The following is a 19936-nucleotide window of genomic DNA, read 5'->3' as shown; positions in this document are numbered from 1 at the left end:
CCGTGAAGGAGTGACCCTCCTCTCTGTGGCCTGAGCTGTCCCCGTGAAGGAGTCCCTGCAGCTGTCCCCGCTGCTTTCCCAAGGAGACCGCCTGGGCAGAAGCACGAGGCCTGCCTCAGCAGGGGACTTGCCAGTGGGGCAGGTCGGGCAGGGGTCAGCAGGTGGGGCTGCGTGGGGGTGAGGAGAGGAAGTGGCCGTGCCCGGGGCCAGGCAGGCCCTCCCCGGCTCCGTGTGCACCTGCAGCCTGCAGGCTGGGGGCTGCCCTGAGAGCGGGCTCGCGGAGGCCGGGAGGCGCGCTGTCTCCCCCACTCCGGCCGCCACTTCCTCTCCAGCCACCTTTGTCATCTCCCTTTCAAGCGGCGGCGGAGTGGATTCAAAGGCTGGGGAGCAGCAGGCACTGAGGGCTGAGCCGGCTTTGTGTTTTCTTTTAAACTGCAGTTGAAAGAGACGAGAGAACTTCAGCCTAGGGACTTCCTCGGCCGGAATGGGCCAGTGGGGCCGGGGAGCGGGGGACACTAGCCGGGTGGGGGGAGGGCAGGCTGACAGCGGGGCTGGGGGGCTGCTGGAAAGCCCCCCCCCACTCAGCCCCTGCCCGCTCCTGCTCCTGAGCTCGCCCCTCCCTCCCACTCCCAGCTTCTCGCCTCCCGGCCTCCCAGATCTGAACCCGTCTTAGGGATGCCCTTCGTCTGCCAGTTCAGCGAACCGCCTGTGCCACACACACACACACACACACACACACACACTCACACACACACTCACATTCACACACTCACACACACACTCACACTCACTCTTCCAGAACCTCAGGCCAAGCCAAGCAGCCCACATCGTCCTCCCCCTCCGTGTCGGCCCATCGGCAGGTCCCGCTGGCTGTCACCAAGCTCAGCTTGCACCCCAAAGCACACTGCTTCTCACTTCTCCCATTGCGCCCGCCCCAGCTCCCCAGGACTTCCCTGGTGCCTGCTCAGCTCCTAGTCTGCTCTCAGTGTGGCAGCCAGAGGCACCGTCACCCCCCGCCCCCAGGACCTCTACTGCCCTCGGAGCGAAGCCCACAGACCTCACCATGGCTGATCGCTCTGCCCCTCCCCAGCCACCCTGGCCTCCTTGCTGTTCCTCCCACTCGCTAGGCAAACTGCCACCCCAGGGCCTTTGCATGGGCTGTCCCAGCAGCCTGCAATGCTTCCCCTCCGACACCGGCAAGACTCTCACCTTACAGTCTCCCCCCAGAGCAGCCTTCCCCTGAGAGAAGCCCCCCTCCCCCACAGCGCCCGCTCCAAGCCTGCTTCTCTTCCTTTCCTATTAGCACTTAGCATCACCCGGTGTAGGATGGGCTGGCGATGGCTTAGCTCTCCCCTTGTGCAAGGCTGTATCCCTGGCCTTTAGCACGGGGCTTGGCACAGAGAAGGTGCTCAGCACCCAGAGAGCCAGCCTCACAACCAGCCCCACCCCCAGGGTGGAGACCCCTCCCCAGCCCCCACATCTTGGTTCCTTCTCATCAACTTTTCCTCTGCTAAGTTTCTTACTCTCTGCCCCAACCCCACCCTTGGCGCCTCCCTTATGGCCTGTGATTGACAGCTACCCTTCAGCCCGCCTCCCCGTATTTGTCCCTGGAGGCCACCGAGCTCACCTGCCTCCATGGCCAGCACCGTGATGTTGTGCCAGCCGGCGGTCTCCCGGTCCAGCCCCTTGCTGGTCACGATGGCCCCTGTGTTCGCATCGATGTTGAAGATCTGGTCCAAGTCCGACTCGCGGTCGATGGCGTACCTGAGGGGGCATGGCGGGCTGATTGAAGGTGCCCGGCGCCGGCTGCAGCCCGAGCCAGGCCCCCCCACGCCACCCCAAGACAGGGAGCTTCCGAGGTGGGTGGACACACAGGGGCTAGGGTGGGGGCCGCCTGCACCGGTCACACCTGCTGAGTGGCCACAGGCGGGCCTTGGCCTTGCTGGGCTGTGGGACTGACAGTTGCCGTGAGGGCCGGCGTGCGCAAGGCACCTGGCACACGCAGCGGCACCCGTGTGCATTCTGAACTTTCCAGGGGAGCCCACCCTGGGTTCGGGCTTGAAGGCAGGGAAGGGCCCGGGGCCGGCGTTCCAGGCAGGGGAACAGAAGCGCAAGGCCAATTGGCGGAGTGGCCCCAGCTGGAGTGCAGGCAGAGCACAGCACCCAGAGCCGATGGGGACAGGGGACAGGGGCCACTTGTGGCATTAGGAGGCTTCTCCGCTGCTTGGCGTGGAGGCCCGGGACAGGGCATCCGCGCTGAGCCAGGGCCGGGCCAGCGGGTCCTGGGGTCTGCCTGCGGCCCCTCCTGCCTGCGCGGCCCGTGCGAGCTAATCTGCCGCTTTCAGTTGCCGCGTGAAAAAGCCCTTTGTTCCGCCTTCTTCCAGGGCCTTTGTGCGTCGGCTCCAGGCCTGAAAGGCCCGTGTCCAACACTTGTCTCGGGCAGCGGCGGCCCAGAGAGGCCCCGCCAGCGCCGGCCCCGCTTCCCGGCGCTGATAAGGTGTGCGGGGGCATGGCCGGGCTGCGCGCCCACAAAGGCCCCCGAAAGCCAAGCAAAGGCTCATTGTGCGGGGAGGACAAAGCAGCTGCAGGGAGGAGCCCAGCCAGAGCTGCCCTCCCCTCCCACCCGCGGGAGGGAAACTGAGGCCCAGGGAACACTGAGGACCCTTGGGTGGGGTCTGGCTGCCTGGCGGCGCCTCTCGGGGGCTCAGTTTCCCCATCTGTTGGATGGGGATGGTGCCATCTGCAGAGACAGGTCTGACAGCTGCCCCACCTGGGCCTGAAGGAAGCCTTTGCCCCTTACTTAGTCTACCTGTGTGACCCTGGACAAGACACTCTGCCTCCTTGGCCTCCACTTGTTCATCTGGAAAATGGGGTACCTCCCACACGGTGCTGGGGGTTAGGAGGAGCTGGGTGGGGGCGGCGGCCCTTAGGATCTTTCTGAAGGCTGCTGGGGTGGAGGTGAAGGCAGTGCCCGTGGGCAGGTTCCCGAACCCCGGTTTCTCGCTCCTTGCCACCCCTGAGATGCCGAGCCTACAGTCCTCCCTCCCTGCCACCAGCCGGGTCCCAGCAGCCAGGGGGAAAGCGGCTGGGAAGTTGCAGACCTACGGTGGTTATCGCTTCGCAGTGGGTACCGCAGGGTTGGTAGGGGGCTTGCCCCCACCCCCGCCTGCCCTCCATTCTTCCTTTTATGTCCTACACATTCACTGAGCTGGGCACTGGGCAGCAAGTGGCCAAGGAGACAGCCAAGGTCCCTGCCAGGCATCCTGTGAGGCTGATGAGATGCTACCCATTTTGCAGATGAAGGCACTGAGGCTCAAAGAGGAAACGTGCATGCTTAGGACTGCCATGTATGGTTGTGCAGGTTGTGTCATGCGCAAAGGCACCAGGCTGAGGAGGGGAAGCAGGGGAGGGGATGAATTCCAGCCAGCATTCTGCTTCCCAGCCACGCAGCACGCTAGCCCTGGGACTGTCATTATCTTCCCCCAGTTCTTCATACGAAAGGGCCAGGTGAGGCAGCCATGACCTTGCCCAAGGCTGCACAGCGGCTGCCAGAGCTTTGCACTTTGCACCCATGCTGGGGTCTCCGCACCCAGAGTTCTTTCTAGCTTGTGGAACCAAAGCCATAGTGTGTGGAGCCTCAGTCCTCCCCGCCCCCAACCCCGGTCACACGCCTGGGCCCTAAGGAGGTAGAGATCCCGAGCGTGGGCTCAGCTGGAAGGAAGCGGGGGGTGGCCTCCTGGATTCCGCAGGCGAGGACGGCGCCCTGGGGGCTCAGCGCTGGGCACTGGGCACAGGCAGGACCAGGGAGACGGCGCCCGCTGCCTCCCTGCTGCTTCTCCCCTCTCTCAGACCTCTCCCCCCACCCCTTCTTCTCTTCTGTCTCTTTCTAGAAGCAGGGGGAGGGAAGGGCTGGCATCTAAGTGGAGGCAGCTGTTCCCAAGGCCTTGGGCGGGGGCCGCGGGGACTCGCCATTAACCAGCTAAACACTTGGGCTGACACTGGCTGAACCCAGGTGTTTTTGTTCCAGTGCTTGGAGCCAGCGAATGAGTGGGAGGGAGAGGAGAGAGCGGCTCCGTGCACGTGGCAAGGGCTGTGGCCTGGCAACTGTGAGGGCGGGGGCGGGGGGGGCTGGGACACCTCCCGAGCAGGTCTGGTCTGTGCGAGCGGTGAGCGCGTGTGCGGGAGCGTGTGCAGTGTTTGCAGCAGCGGAGGCGCGGGGAGAGCCGCTCCGCCCCGAGTCTGGATGCCGGCTCTTGTTGCCCCCACCCCCCACCAGTCACTTCGTGTGTTTGAGGCTTAATTTTCAGCGGGAGCCGAGCTGCTAATCCTACCTCGCAAGTTACAGGGAGGATCAAGTGCCTGTAAGGTGCCTCGCTGAGTTCCAGGAAAATTACTCTACAAATGGGAACTATTGTTATTCTAATCATCGCTCCGAGTTGTCTGGCCAGGAGCAGGCACTGGAGGCCCCCAGCCCAGCGGGCGCCCTGGGGGCCTGGGCGTGGGCAGCGCCGGGCATGGACGCTGGAGCGTGGCCAGTGGCCTGAGAAGGGCAGGAGGCAGCTGTGGTCTAGAAGGTTCTGCATCAGTTTTGGAGTCCTGCCAGGACCCGACGGTGGGGGCGCAGGCACGGCTGCAAGGGAGGCGGGGAATGGCAGTTGGAAACCTCAGGGCCTCCCCAGAGGCCCAGGTCTGGGGGCACCCCGTGCAGAGCCAGCCAGGTACCCCTGCTGGCAGTCGCACGAGCTGCGGGGATGGCACCAGCGCTGCCGCCGTGCAGGTTAGGGTGCGGGAAGGGGCGGGTGCTGCTTCCCACCGCGCCTGTGGGTTTTCTCCACATGAATATGTGCATAGATAACACACACAGGCTTAATAAAGCGGCAGGCTGTTCCTGCTGTTCCTGCGTGCCTGGGGGTGGGCTCAGCAGGCAGCCTCCGCCCCAGCCCCTTGAGTGGGGGGTGGTCTCCAGATACAAAGCACCCCCAACCAAGGGCTTCCTCTCCGCTCCCACCCCTCCCCGTGATTCCTGCTCTCTCCCCGCACCCCTTGGATGTGCACACTCAGAAGCCCTCCCGCAACGCCTGGCGACGTCCATGGTGCGTGCGGCTTGCAGGGTGGAGGGGCAGTGGGTGACCAGACACCAGCCAGGTGTCCCCTTGCTACTCTGCGCTGGGGCCTTGGTGCTCCCCCCAGCGCTGGGAGCACGGAGCACCGACCTCGGAACCTGGGTGGCTGAGGCAGGAAGGACCAGGACGCCAGTACGCCAGGCAACAGGCTTGGAGCTGTGCAGTGACTTGAACGGAATTCTCCAGCCGAGCTGGGATTGGACGCCAGGCTTCTCTGACCCCAAAGCCCAGGGGCTTTCTGCTGTAGCCTGCTGTGGCACGCTGGGTGCCGATGCAGGGGTCACTGGCCTGGCCCAGGGCACCCCGCGGACTAACAAGTGGCTTCCTGGAGGGAGAGCCGCCATGCAGAGCCCTCTGTCCCGCCCTCCAAAGCCTTCCCACTGCCCTTGGGACCCAGTTGCACTTCACCTGACATTCACGACCCCAGGTGCCCCGGCTGTGAGCTCCTCGAGCCCATCTCCCTGCTCTTGAACTTGACCTCCTGGCTCCATGATTCTGTTCCTGCACCAGCTCCTTCGTGCCACTCCCCCCTGGAATACCAGCTCTGCTCCAGACCTCCTCCTCTGCGTCCTCCCTCAGGGGCCACCTCACCCCTCCCTGTGCCCACAGTGCTCACCCCACCCCTGGTCCCCCCATCCAAGCCCCCTGGGACTGGGATCTGTCTCTGGATGGGGCCCCAGGGGTCCCAGACTCCCCTTGCCCCGTGTCTGACTCATCTCTGTGTGCCGGGCAGGGTGCCGGACAGAGGTGGCACCTGCAGGGTGAGAACAGGGTGACGTGGCAGGCACGGGCCAGGAGGCTGCCTTCCCTGTCTGGACTGGGCAGCCCTAGGCAAGTCCCTTCCGCCCTCTGACTCTCAGTTTCTTCCCGAGGGGGGAATCCAACCCCTCCGACTCCGCCCAGCGCAGGGGCTCAGGAAATCCCTTTGTCCACGTGCCTACCGCACCCCTCGAACGCAGCCAGGCAGTCTTCCTGGATGCCACGTCGCTTCCAGGATCCTGCCCCAGGACCATTGCACTTGCTGGTCCTGCTGGTACCAGAAATGCTCATCTGCTACAGCCTTGCCAGGCTGGACCCCGGGGGATCTCCACAGGGGCCCCCATGGCCTCCTCCCTCCTACATGACTCTTCTTTCTAGCTCATAGCTGCATTTCACACTTGCTGATGGTCTCTCCAGAGGGCAGGGGTCTCCTCTGATCATCCCTTGCCTGGGAAGTGCCTCCTCCCAGGGGAACCCAGGAGCCGGGACCCAGGGGGCTCTGGGCGGCAGCTGGGGCCTGGGCGGACCCTGTCTCTGTCTCTGTCTCTGTGTGTCTCACACAGCCGCTCCCCTGTTTCCCATCTCCACACCTGTCCCCTGCCCTTGGCTGAGTCATCTCCGCATCCCCAGGCTGGCGCAGGGCCGGGCAAAGAGGAGGAGTCGGGTAAATGTTTGCGGTGTTAAATTGGCCCTGTCTCAGCTCCACGTCTGAAGAGCCCCAGGGATGGGGGCAGCAAGGAGAGATGAAAGGAGGTGAGGAGCACGTTTCAAAGTTGGCCCTTTCCTCGCAGATAAAAGCAGGAGGGGCGGGAAGCCAGGCAGGGGAGGAGGCAGCGGGGGAGCGAGGAGAGTGGCGAGGAGGCGGCTGCAGACAGGAGCGCTGACCTGGGCCCGGCGCTGGCTCTCGGCTCCCCGGGAGACCTGCAGCAGCTGCCGTCTCTGCTCTCCGACAAACTAGACCTAGCACGGTCCCCCCGGGAGAGGCCTGGGTCACACCAGAGGCGGCTGGGGAGGGGGGAAGGGGATGCTTGACAACTGCGCTGGGGTGGGGCGGGGCTTGGTGCAGCAGTGGCTGGGTTCAAATCCCCTTTCTGCTTCTAATCCAGCGTCCTGCTAACGTGCGCCCTGGGAAGCTGTGGGTGATGGCTCAAGTATGTGGGTCCTTGCCACCCTCAGGGGAGACCCGGATGAAGGGCCAGGCTCCTGGCTTCTGCCTGTCCCAGCCCTGGCTGTGGTGGGCACTTGGGGAGTGAACCAGCAGATGGAAAATTCCTCTCTCCCTCCCTCCTCTCTCTCTCTTCCCCCCTCTCCCTCGCCCTCTCCCTCCTTCTCTCTCTCTGCTGCACTGTGCCTGCAGCCCGGGTGGAAGAGAGGTGAGGGGTTCAGAGGCAGCGGAAGGAGGAATCAGCACCAGATCGGTGCCGCTTGGCCCGCACTTGAGGTTCCGTTTGTGTCCCGCCTCCCTGGCCGGCTGAGCCGCCTTGGCTGCTCTCCCCGGGGGACATCTTCCCTCTCCTGCCTCCGCACAGCTGCATAGATGGGTCTTCACCTGGAATGCCCTTCCCCTCAAAATGACACCTGACCAGATCCAGACATCCAGTTCAATTCCTGCCTCCTCCAGGAAGTCTTCCCAGGCCTCGTCTGAGAGCCCATGGGGCAGTTCAGCAGGATGGCCTCACCTAGGGCTGCCACGTAAGGTTGCACACATTGTGCACCCTACAACTGCAAGAGCGTCATTCAGATAAGGCAATGACGGGAATGGAGCCTCTGGAACTGCAAAATGCGGAGGTCCTCAACTGAACCTCCTCTCCCTCCTCCTGAATGCCCAGCACGGAGCTAGGCACACGGTCAGCTCAGGGGCTACTCACGGACCACGTCCAGGCCTTCAGAAGGAAGCGGGAGGGGCTGAGCCCCTGCCCCACCCCTCAGACGCTGGCCATGCCTCCCTCCCCGCCCCCCGGCCCCAGGGCCCTGCCTCCTCCCCTGGATCTGTTCAACTCTTTCCTTTCTCTCCTATGTGGCCTCCGCCCTGCCCAGGCCACAGTCAGGGACTCGGGACCCCTGCAGGACCCCAGGTCCTTCCTGTCCTGCTCTGCACCTGTCTCTCCCGCGTCATTTCGTCCCCTGCCTGGCTTCTCTCCAAGTCTCTGCTCTGTCTCTCCATGGCTGGGCGCGTCCCTCGGCCTCCTCCCACGGGCTCTTGTCGCTCTGACCCCTCCCCTCTTGTTGGCTTCGCCACATCTCAGTGAGTCTGTCTGTCTGTCTGTCTCTCTCTCTTTACCTTTCATTCATTCAGCCCTTGTCCCCTGCGTGTACGCAAAGTGACAGAAGCCCTCCCCGCCTGGCGCTCCCCTGTGCTGGGAAGGACAAAGTGCGCAGGGACCCAGATGGAGACACCAGGCCGAGAACAGTCTGGGTCGGGGGACCAGGAGCAGCACTGTGCTTGTGCAGCTGTGGCCGACAGGGAGGAGGCGAGTGGCAGGAGGCGCGGCCGGGAGGTGGCCGGGAGGCCCGGTCACGTATTGTCACAGGTCATTGTCAGGATCCGACTCACACGCTCAGCCCAGGAGGTGCTTCGGGGAGGCGCCAGGCTCCGCTTCCCCTCTGAGCAGGGTCAGGCTTCGAGTAAGACAGGGGTGTGGCCAGGAACAGGGAGACCAGCGAGGGGGTGAGATGGGTGGTGGCCTGGCCCCGGGGGGCCGCAGCCAAGGTGGAGAGAGGCGGGCATTGCTGATGCGGACAGTGGGCAAGGAGAGGGAGCTGCAGACTAGGGGCAGAGCTGAGACACCGCGCGGCTGGGCAGGCCTCCGCCACTTGTGACCAGGCAACTGGGAGAACGGAGCTGCGCGTGACTCAAGAGAAGCAGGAAACATCGGTGGGCTGCTTCGCTCAGTGTTGTGTGCGCGCGTGCACGTGCACGCATGCTCCCCTCTCGGAGGGAGGCGGGGCGGACTCCGGCGGGGCGGCGCCGGGCGCGAGCCCCCCACCCCGCCCCGCGCGGCCTCTGCCGTCTGTGCTCCTCTCCTGGCTGCCTCGTGTCCCCTGCGGCTGTCCCCACATCTGCTTCCTTGGCTCTCTGGCCGCCAGCCAGTTCCTCCCCCTCTCTGTGCACCGACCCTCCCCTCCCTCGTCGGTGCGCGGGGTGGGGCGGTGGCGGGATAGCAGGCAGCAGGCGTCGGCCCCGGGCGGGGGTCTCACCGGACGGGCCGGTTGGCGGCGTCGGGGTCCCGCGCCGTCACCACGCCGACCAGGGAGCCCACCTGCGCGTCCTCCTGCACCTCCAGGAGGCCGGAGGGCGGCCGGAACTCGGGGGGCTCGTCCACGTCGGTCACGGCCACGCGCACGATAGCCTGGTCGCGGAACGTGCCCAGGTCGGCGAAGCGGGGGTCCACGAACTTGTTGAGGGCCTCCAGGACCACGGTGTGCACGGGCTGAGACTCGAAGTCCAGGTGCTGCGGAGGGCGGAGCAGACGGCTGGTTAGGGGGCTGCGGTCTGCGGGGCGGTCAGGTGGATGTGGGGGTGAGGGTGGGCAGTGTCCCCTCTTCGGGGACACCTGCTGGTACCTGGGCTGCAGCTACAGGTGGGAAGCTGAGGTCCCTCAGCCTGCATGCCAGTATGTTAAAAACAGCCAATCAATTTCACAACAACCCATGAGGCTTATGGAATCAGTAGCAGCCGCAGCTCAACTTGGACTTGAAAAAACCAAGGCCAGCAAGGCTTCAGGTCACTGAGCACACAGTTGTTAGCACAGCAGGATTCAAACCCCGGAGTCTGAAACCTTGGGAGCAGGGCTCCCAAGTCCTGGGTTCTTAACACCGGGAGAGCAAAGGGTGTTGGTGAGCAGCCCCGCGGGCCTGGCTCCAGACCCCAGGGCCGCTGTCCTGGCGCAGCTGGGAAGCCAGCATCCCATACTGGAGCACTGGCTGCTCCATTTCCCATCCAGCTCCCTGCTAATGCGCTTGGGAAAGCAGCCGAGGATGTCCTGAATGCTTGGGCCCCTGCACCCATGTGGGAGACCCGGATGGAGTTCCTGACTCCTGGCTTCAGCCCGGCCCAGATGTGGCCATTACAGTCCTTTGGGGAGTGAATCATCGGATAGAAGATCTCTCCCCACCACCTTCAAGTAAATAAAATATTCAAAAACAAATCCTGCCCCTGCTGCTGCTGTCCCAGTTAGGCTCCCTGGGTCTCGGGTGAAAGGAGGGAGACGTCCCCGCGTGCACAGGAAGGAGCCACTGATGCCAACTGAGCCTGCTAAGCCAGGCTGTCTCGGCGCTCTCCCCCAAGAGCTGCCTGGATCCACGCTGAGCTGGGCTTCTCCTCCGGGGTGCTCATGGGTGACCCTCTGATGAGTGAGCACAGTGCTGGGTGGGCTCTGGGTTTCCAAGCCCAGAGAAATATTGGCGGCAGAGCTGCGAGGCCCCGGCTGGCATGGTGGGGTGTGACTGCATTGGCAAAGGTGACCTTCCCGGAGCCCAAAGCCGGTGCCTGCCCTGCCTCCCAGAGCCCAGCGCACAGAGGCCATCTCTTCCCGCAGCCGGTTGCCTGGGAAATAAGGATGCAGGAGGCAGGCACTGCCTGGCCCGGGAGTGAGCGATAGACCAGAGCCAGGTCATCAATCAGGCGCGCTCTGCCCTGAGCCCTCGGCTCTGTCGCCACAGACACACCTCTGGCGCCGCTGCTGGGGCGGGCAGGGAGAGGGGGCAGCACCGGGGCAGGCAGCAAGTGCAGCGAGGCGGCCCCGGTTCTGCTGCTCCCAGATGGACGCTGTGCTCACTGGGCCTCCACGTCTCCATCTATGAAGTGGACTTATCTCTTGGTAAGGGCCATGGGCAACGTTGTCTATATCCCCCGGGCCATGCTAGAGGCATGACCTTGGGCAAGTCCCGGGGCTTCTCCTGGCTCTGGTTCCTTACCTAGGAAAGGGAGAGTAAGGGGGCACAGGAGGGTTGGTGTCGGGATGGGCGGAGTCAGGAGCCTGGCACGTGGTAGTGACCTCTTGTTTTGTTATTAGCTGCACGGGAGGTACCAGAAGGCCTGCGAGTCCTGGCGATCGCCCAACCCTCCCTGCCAGGCGCGAGGCTGGTCACCCATGCCTGCTGAGTGAAGGGAGGGCCGGGCTATGCCGGGTCCTGGAAGGCTGCGCTTGGGCTGATGGGAGTGGACTTGAGATGGAGTCTGGCTGCAGGGCGAGCTGGACCCTGGTATGGAGTGAGGGTCCTGTCCCCGGAGGAATACAGATGGCCACTTGCGGGCCACTGCAGGAGATTTAGACCCCATGTGGGAGACTAGGGCTGGGTTCACAGCTTGGAGGGCCGTTCCTGACTGGCCGAGGCCCTGGCCGAAGCCTGGAAGATGTGGCCTCTGTCCTCGGCCCTGGGGAGCGCTGAGTTTGCAGGTTTGGCTTCCCGTCCGGTGGGGAGGGAGGCGGAGCTGCCAGACTCCGGATGGAAAATGCTTCAGTCCCCACACCCAACTCAGACCCCACTTGTCCCTCCCCGCTGTGACCCCGGGCCAACCCCTCGCCCTCTCTGAGCCTCTGTAAAACAAACACACACAGAGGGAGACATTGCCTTAAGAAAGCTGAAGGAAGTGATGAGTGGGAAGCCCAGACCTGAAGGAGCGCATCACAGAGTCTGAGAGCCCGGGTTCAGGTCTGCACTGAGGGCCAGGCATTTGGGACAGTGGTTAAGATGCCTGCAACCCGTACTGGAGGACCTGGGTTCGATCCCAGCTCTGACTTGGATTCCAGCATCCCTACTAATGCGCTCTCTGGGAGGCAGCACGTCATGGTTCAAGTACTTGGGTCCCTGCCAGACTGAGTTCCTGGCCCCCGGCTTTGGTCTGACCCGGCCGTGGCTGTGGCCGGTGTTTGAGATTGGACCAGGGCGTGGAAGATCTCTCTCTCTCTCCACACTCCTCTCCCCAAGTAAAATGATAAATAAAAATTAGAAAAAATCTAGATGGAATTTCAGCGCTGACAATTGGCTGTGCAGCCTCCAACAAGTGGCTTCACCTCCCTCTGCCTCAGTCGCCTGCATCCGTGGCTTCCCGGGTCAGCCCTGGTCTCTAGAGACCAGCTCTCTGGGGCGGAGCGGGGTGGGGGATGTGACGAGGCCTGCCTGACCCCGTGCCCCTGGGGCCTGCTCCCCACCCCCGTTCCTCCCGGGAGAGCTGTACCTTCTGCACAACGATGACGGCCTCTTGAGTGTCGCTGTCCGTGGTGACCTTGAACACATGGCCGCCGCTGCCGCTCTCCTCCTTGAGGAGGTAAGTCATGTCCGTGTTCTCGCCCACGTCCGAGTCCTCAGCCTTCACTCGGCCCACAGCCGTGCCGATGGGCGCCGACTCCTGGATGCTGAACTGGTACATCTCTGTGGCAGACGTGGCCATGAGCGGGGAGGCAGGGCCCCTCCCTTCTCCTCTGCCGGCTCTAGGGGAGGGGAGCAGGGGCCCCGACAGCCTCTGAGGCAGGCTGTGTGTGCGAGGGGCTCCCAGCTTAGCCAGGATGGGGGCGGGGCTCTGCCCCTTGCACGGGAGGAGGGGCCTCATTCTGCCCCTGGGTATATTCACTGGTTGGTTTGATCTCAGTTTCTCCATGGACCCAGGGGAGGCTGCAGGGGAGCAGGAGGAGCCGGGCAAAGCTCTGGAGTGAGTCCTGGCTGTGGGACCTTGGGCCTCAGTTTCCTCATCTGTAGAATGGGAATAATGCTGGTGCCTTCGATCAACACTGGTGATGATGTAAGTAAGATGCTTAGCACACGATGGCTTCTCATTAAATGGAACGAGCTGTACTGAACCATGGGCGTCTCCTGCATTCATTCCCTCCTCTCAGTGTATGCATTGAGCACCCGTGCTGCCCCAAATGGTCCCAGACCTCAGGAGTTCTAGGCACTTGGGTCGTACAGCAAGTAAAACTGACCCAGACCCCAACTCTCACGGTGCTTTCCTCTTAATGCGATCACATGAGTGAAACACACGGTGAGCCCATGGGTGGGGGGAACACGGGAGAAAAATTAATAAGCAGGAGACGGCGTTTGCGGAAGAGGGCGTTGTGCAGTTTTTAACAGGCAGAGCAGCCAGTTCTGCTCAGGTCCAGGGCAGTGAGGGAGTGAGCCAAGCAGTCACTGGGTAAGAGCAACCTAGACAGAGGGAGCAGCAGGTGCAAAGGCCCTGAGGTGTGCCATGCTTGGCGTGTTTTGAAGGACAGCAAGATGGCCATCGCGGCTGGAGGGGAGCAGCAGAGGGCACGGGAGAGGAATGAGGTCAGACAGTCCCAACAGCGCCTTGCTGTCTCCTAGAGCCAAGGCCAAGGTGAGGAAGATTTGTGAAGTGATGGGCAGCCCTGGTGCAGCAGAGGCTGTGGGGACAGGGACAGGACCCTTGGGTCCCCCACACGTGTGGGTCACTTTGGTGTGGAGAGGCCGCCTCTTCCACAGCAGGGGGGGACTCTCTCTAGAACACAAGGTAGACGTGTCACTCTCCCGTTCTAACCCCTGCCACATGAGCCAGATGGCTGGCTCCCCTGTTCTAGCCCCCCCCCCCCCATAGCTCCCCACTGCCCCTGGGCTGGAGTCCTAGGAGCCGCTCGCTCACCTGCAAAACCCCTGCCTCCTGGCCCCTGCTGGCTTCTCCAGCCTCCCCTCTTTTCTCCCAGTCCGACTCCAGCTTCCGCCTGGCTGAATTCTTGTGATTCTGTGCACGTGACTCATTCTCGGCTACCTCCAGGCCTCCGCGCTTCCACTCCTCTGCCTTTGCCTCCCCGGATCCTGCAAGTCTCACCGCTGCCGCCTCCTCCAGGGAGCACTCCCAGAGCCCCGGCTCTGCTCCTGTGCTCCCGAGGCCCCAGGCTTATCCCGCATTTTACTCTCGCTGTCTCTGGATTCTCTCTCTCTCTCTCTCTCTCTCTCTCTCTCTCTTTCCTGGAAGACAGGGACCATATCTCCTTCTGCCTCAGGCATTCTCAGTGCTGGCCAGGACCTCGGGCTTTGCATCAATGAGATGGGTGAGGAGCGAGCAAGTGTTATGAATGAAATCCTGCCGGAGTTACCAGTGTCCACTCGCCAGATGAACGCAAATCTAAAAATCTGACAATACCAAGTGTTGGCGAGGACGTGGTATAACAGACACATGCATTTCTTCTTGGGAGAAAACAGCTTGGCCTTTTAAAGTTGGAGATAAAGTACATCCCACGAGCAGCCAATTTCCCTCCTCACACGTAGACACTACGGAACAATCAGTGCAGACGGGCCTTGGAGAGGCGTGCACCGGTGCCAGAGCGGAGCCCCCTTGAATAGCCCCCAGCTGGAAACAGCCCGGGTGTCCACCAACGGGAGCGGATGAGAGGTGGAAACTGCACAGCAATGAAAATGAGTAGCAAGAGGAGTTCACACACAGAAACTTCAGAGACTGACACACAAGATGCAATGCAATTCGTATCCTGTGATGCCACTTCCATAATGTTCAAAAATGAGCAGAATCGGAATGTTCAGCGGTGCCTACGGAGGGGAACAGACTGAATAAAAAGAGGCGAGCAGGTAATGGTGGCCTGACGGAGGTCGGGACTACGGCTGGGTCTGGGGAGATGGTGTGCCGGCGTGGTGGGTGCAAGATTGTTTGCTTCATGATGTTTGTTGAATCGGATGTTTCTAGCTTGTGTGCTTGTGACTGTGTGCTATATGCCAGGAAAAAAAAAAAACCTACAAGGACGAGAAAGCCAAAGAGCCAAGCAAGGAGGGCTTCCTGGGGTCCCGGCCTCCTCCTCTGTGCTCCGCCACGCCCGATCCGGCCCAGAGCTGGGAGGCACTTGGACAGCAGGCCCCTCTGCATGGCGTGGGGTGGAGGGCTGGCCCCTGTGCCGGCTCTGCCCGTCCCACGCTGTGTCTGGGTGGAGGCGCCAGGCCCCGTGCCACTGCGCTCTCCACTAACGGATTGGATTCCCTTATCTCCCGGGGGTCAGTCCCCTGTGGCGGGGCCTAATGTGAGAGCAGTGGACCTCAAGTAATGACTCGCCCGATAGGAATCAGCCCAGCTCCCTGCAGCATTTAGTCTCTGCCAGCTCCAGCTTCCCGGCGGCGAGGCTCTCTGCCTGAGCCGGGGACAGTGGCACTGGCTGTGCTGATAGGGCGCTGGGGGCTTGGGCCAGAGGCTGGAAAAAGCCCCCAACTCAGCAGCACAGACTCAGAGGAGGCAGGCAGACTCAGCGTGTCCGTGTGCAGCTCTGGGTGTCTCTCTGCCTAAGTGGGACAGCGGCCACCTCTGCGTCCCTGTCCCCATCCCCCACACTGCCCGCCTCCACCTTCCCTTTTCAAGCTTGGGCCAGCAGCACACAGCTGGACAACGCTCAGGCCTGGGTGCTAGACAGAATGGGGACAGATGGGGAGGTGGGGAGGTGCAGAGGTGACCTGGGGTCAGACATGGCCGGGCCTTCCTCTGCAGGATGCGCGAATGGAGGGGGCTGGGGGGGGACTTGGCTGGTCAGACAGGCAGGCGGGCAGGCGCGGCCTTCCTTGCGGAGGCCTCACTCACTCTGCGGGAAGCGGGGTGGGTTGTCGTTGACGTCGGTGACCACGATGGTGACGGTCGTGGAGCCCGAGAGGCCGCCTAGCTGCCCGGCCATATCTGTGGCCTGGATCACCACCTCGTAGCGCTCCTGGCTCTCCCGGTCCAGGTCAGGCACCGCCGTCCGGATCACACCTGCAGGTGAGTGAAGGTGAGGCCAGGCACACCTCCCACCCCCCGCCTGCTGATTTGGAGACCCCCAACCCCACCCCCACCAGACTGGGACAGGACCAGGCCTGCTGAGCTCTGTATTAGTTCAAGTTCAGGAGGAGAGTGTGTGATGCTGAAGACATCAATGAGGCCACAAGGCGGGGTGAGCTCACCAGCCACTGCACACTCACACACACACACACACACTCATGTACATCACAGACAGGTTCACACACATGCTCACATACTCAGGTATAATCATAGATACAGTCACACGTGCGTACACGTTGGTATGCTCACACACATGCACACACACTTGCACACAGCATATTCTCTCACACATGCATACCCACATACACACCTGCCACACACACACACACATATGTGCTCTCTCAAATGCACATCCTCCCACAAACCTGCACACACATGCGCGCTTACACAATACTGACCAACGCCTCTGTAGAACACACACCACACAGCACAAGGGCAGCAGAAGGGGCCCCTGAGGCTTACTGAACACGGGCTGTGGACTCCAGTCTGCCCCTGGGTGACCTCCCCCGCAGCCATCCCCCTCGGGGCCTCAGTCTCCCCACCTGCTGTCGGCCGCAGCAGCCGCGCCTCTGCCCGCCCGCTCTCTGTCGGTAGCACTCAGCCCAACGCCACATACGAAGCAGGGGCTCGGTGAGGGCTTAGCAAAGTGACCTGGACTCATGCCCACGCTCACACACGCTCACCCGCACACGCGCACGCTCCAGTTCACGCACGTTCAGACTGCATCGCTGAGAACCCACACAAAGCTCCCGACACACACTCTCCTTCTCCTGCACCTTCCGCAATCAAATGATGCCCCCCGCCAGGGCCTGCCCTCCGGCCTCCCCCACCCGGCCCTAGATTCCCTGTCCGGGCCCGGCTGCTCGCTGAGGGCAGCAGGCGGGGGGGGGGGGGGGGCCGCAGGCGGAGCCCAGCGGAGGGAGGCTTCTTGTCGCCTTGCCAGCAGCAGAGACCGGGGCTGAGCAGGGGAGCTGATGAGGCGTTCAGAGCCCCTCCTGCTAGCCATCCCAACCTGCCGAGCGCCAGGTGGTGCCAGGTGGTGCCCAGGGCCCGAGTGCCAGGTGCAGTCATGCACCAGCAGCCCCACAATGCGCCCCATAAAACCCAAGCCCAGACTCCTGATGTCCCCACACAGCCCCCAGCCCCACAGCCGCAGTGCCGCCTGCTTTTGTGGGATCACACGGAGACTGGGAACGGGTATTCCGGGTCATCGGATGTCACACGGAATATTGGTGGCCTCCGTGACCTCTCCGTGGGCCCCTGCCTGACCTCTGCCCCCTGCAGAGACTGATCTTCCTAGGAACAGGGTTTCCTGGAAGCAGACTGCCTTGGGAGAATCCCAGACCTGCTATTTTTTGGCCACGTGATTTTGAGCAAACCGCTTCACCTCTGCGGAGCTCAGTTTCCTGCTCTGTAAAATGGAAGCAACCGTGAGGTCTTTCTTAAACTTGGCACCGCTGATTCCGGGCAGCATAATCTTTGCAGTGTGGGTGTGTGAGTGGGGAGCGCTTCCCTGTGCACTGTAGATTTTAGTAGCGCCCTGGGCCTCCAGGCGCGAGATCTCGCTAGCAGCAACACTACTGCTTAGGTGTGTTTATTCGGAGCCTAGCGTTGCTTGAAGCTCCGGAAGTGAATCGCCTCATTTAATCCCCTCAGCAACCACATGAGGGAGGGGCTGTGATTATACCCATTGCACAGATGAGGAGAGAGAGGCTAAGTTCCTTGCCCAAGGTCACACATGCAGAAAGTGCATCACCAGGAATCAAACAGGCATCTGGTGCTGGAGTCTGTGTTCTGAGCTGTTCTGCCAGGCCACTGTGAGGACGGAAGGTCCCTGCCCAGCCCCCCTCATGTCCCCTGCCCATCCCAGGTGCCAGGGGGAGAGGCCAGGCCTCTGACACACACAGGGACATTCTGTGGGCCTGGGCCAGCCCCTGGAGTCTCGCCCTTGCTCTCCTCAGTGCCAATAAGTGAGCTGCTTTCAAGCCCTCAGCAAGCCCTCTCTGACTGCACCCTGGGGGCTGCACCAAAATGCTGGGAGTGGAAACCGGGACCCTAAGGGCCTCAGCTGCCTCTGTCAGCAGATCCTTGGGGGGGGGGGGCTGGAGAGGAGAGGGGGAGAGGGAAAGACCTCAGGGTGGAGGCAGAAAGAAAAGGGAGTGCTGGGGAGAGAGAGCTGGAGGGAGAAAGCTAGTGACGGGGGAAGGGAGCCAAGCGGAGGGAAACCGCAGAGACAGGAAGAGGGGATGGGGAGGGAGGGGGCGCAGAGGGAGGAGGGCCTAATGGGGCAGAGAGAGAAAGAAGGAATGAAAGGGATAAATCAGTGAGAGATACAGGGACAGGAAGAGAGAGAGGGAAAGAGGAAGAGAGAGAGAGAGGGAGAGAGAGGGAAAGAGGAAGAGAGAGAGAGAGGGAGAGAGAGAGAGAGAGCGCGCTACAGAGACAGAGGAAGAAAGCAGAGAAGACTGGAGCATAAGACAGCAGCAGACACACAGACAAGAGAGGGTGAGAGACAGGAAGGGGTGGTGAGAGACGGCGGGCAGGTGGGAGGGAGAGGACAGGCAGACAGAGTGCAGTGCTGCGGCCACCAAGCCGGAAGCAGGGCTGGCTTTCACGGGACACTGACCACATGCTGAGCTCTGAGCAGGCCACTCCACGTCTGGGATCTCACCGGACAGAGAGGTTTGGTGGGAGCATCGGGACCACTGTGCACTATGCACCCCCAGGTCCGCGGCTCTGAGTGGGGCTTGGAGCAAGGGTCTGCCTCTGCCCCTGGGGGTAAGGAGAGTGGTGTGGCTTTCCTGCTGCCCCTGCCACCAAACTCTTCCAACTTGGGAATTGACCATGTGTGATTCAGGTGCCGTCTTCGGATGTGTGCCCCGAGGCCAAGCTGCCCTGAAGGCTGTTCCTAGGGTCATGAACACACATGTGCACGCATGTGCACACACACACACACACACACACATGCTCTGCGATGGGTTGTTGTGGTGATAGCTCCTAATGACCCACATCTCCAGTATCTGACCCCTTAGGCCGTCCCCTCCCCGACTGACTCTGACCTTGGCCATGTGACTTGTTTTGGACAATGGGACACCAGCAAGTCTATCAAAAGCAGGGGTTTGGTGAGCCCTCGTGTGCTGGGCCCTGGCAAACCCTGAGACCCCCATGCTGTGAAGCTCAGGATGAAAGGCCACACGCAGAGAGACCCAGTCCTGCCAGCTGTCCCCTGCTGAGTCAGCCCCCAGACACCTGACAGCCAACCGATGCCCGGTCAACCCACAGAATTGGGACAAATAATAAGCTGTTTTTAGCCACCAAGATTTGGGGCTTTTTGTTACACGGTCACAGATAACTGATGGGGAAATTTGGATCACGCAGGAGGGGGCTTCCAGCAGCAGGTCTCACCCTTGGGGGACGCCTTGCTGATCCCATTCCTCAAGTCCTGGCTAGGGACCCCGTGCGGAAGTTCCAGGCAGGTCTCGTTCATCATCATCTCTCTCCGGCCTGGCACAAAAGGCCCAGCGTGTCCAGTGACTGACAGAGTCCCGAGGGGCAGCTGTGTGTCTGTTTCCGGCCTCCCGGGCAGAACAGAAGTTCCACGAGGGCAGAAGCCAGGTCCAGTTCATCACCCCGATCCCAGGGTCTGGCATTTGGGAGGCGCTCAACCAAAGGGAGCTCCCTTCATTCCCTCCCCGGGGAAAACGGTCAGCGGTGGCCCAGTTGAGAATTTTCAGCGGAGATCCTGAAGTCTCAGACAATCTGTCTGCGCCTGCCGGGGTGCAGGTGGGCAGGGGCTGGTAATTATAACCTCGCCCCAGCTCCCTGCAGCCCTGCCCGCCCGCATCGCCCCCGCGTCCAGCTGTTGTCCTCGTCACCCCCACTGTCCCCTCCACGTGCTGCAGGGGGACCCCGGAGCCCAGGCACCACCTCATTAGCCTGCAAATGCCATCCCCGCTGCCCCAGTCGGGGGCTTGCTGGCAGCCTGGCCTTTAAAACACACAAGTTAATTCCTCCCCAGGCACGGAGGTGTCCCGCCTGCCCCCTCCCCTCACACCTTCCCCTGGGCCGCTCCGGCTCTGCTCCCTGCCACCCGCACAGCGAGAACACGCTGTACCTCGCAGTGGCTGCTAAATATAGCCCCGCAGCCGGCACAGTCCTGGCTGGGGAAACTGCACCCGGCGGCTCCGGCGGTGGGGCTGAGGGCAAGGGGAAGTCAGGGCTGGTTCTGCACGGGGCACGGCAGCAAAGACCCTTCCAGACTCGGGAGGTGGGGGTCCCGAGAACAGGGCAC

At 62.4% G+C, this 19936-nt stretch overlaps 1 protein-coding gene across 1 annotated transcript in view; it reads right to left on the bottom strand.

Annotated features, from left to right (window-relative positions):
- Positions 1–19936, bottom strand: part of CDH22 (cadherin 22) — a 117352-nt gene that overhangs the window by 19505 nt on the left and 77911 nt on the right. The window contains exons 5-8 of the mRNA XM_051844977.2: positions 15412–15579; positions 12064–12257; positions 9081–9334; positions 1628–1764 (exon numbers count right to left, since the gene is read on the bottom strand). Of these exons, the coding sequence (XP_051700937.1) occupies positions 1628–1764; positions 9081–9334; positions 12064–12257; positions 15412–15579 (753 nt within the window). The remainder of the gene's footprint in view (positions 1–1627; positions 1765–9080; positions 9335–12063; positions 12258–15411; positions 15580–19936) is intronic.

This window comes from Oryctolagus cuniculus, chromosome 11 (genome assembly GCF_964237555.1).
Source record: "Oryctolagus cuniculus chromosome 11, mOryCun1.1, whole genome shotgun sequence".
Lineage (NCBI taxonomy): Eukaryota > Metazoa > Chordata > Mammalia > Lagomorpha > Leporidae > Oryctolagus > Oryctolagus cuniculus.
The sequence above is the reverse complement of the archived record's forward strand: the minus strand, read 5'-3'. Positions and strand labels throughout refer to the sequence as shown.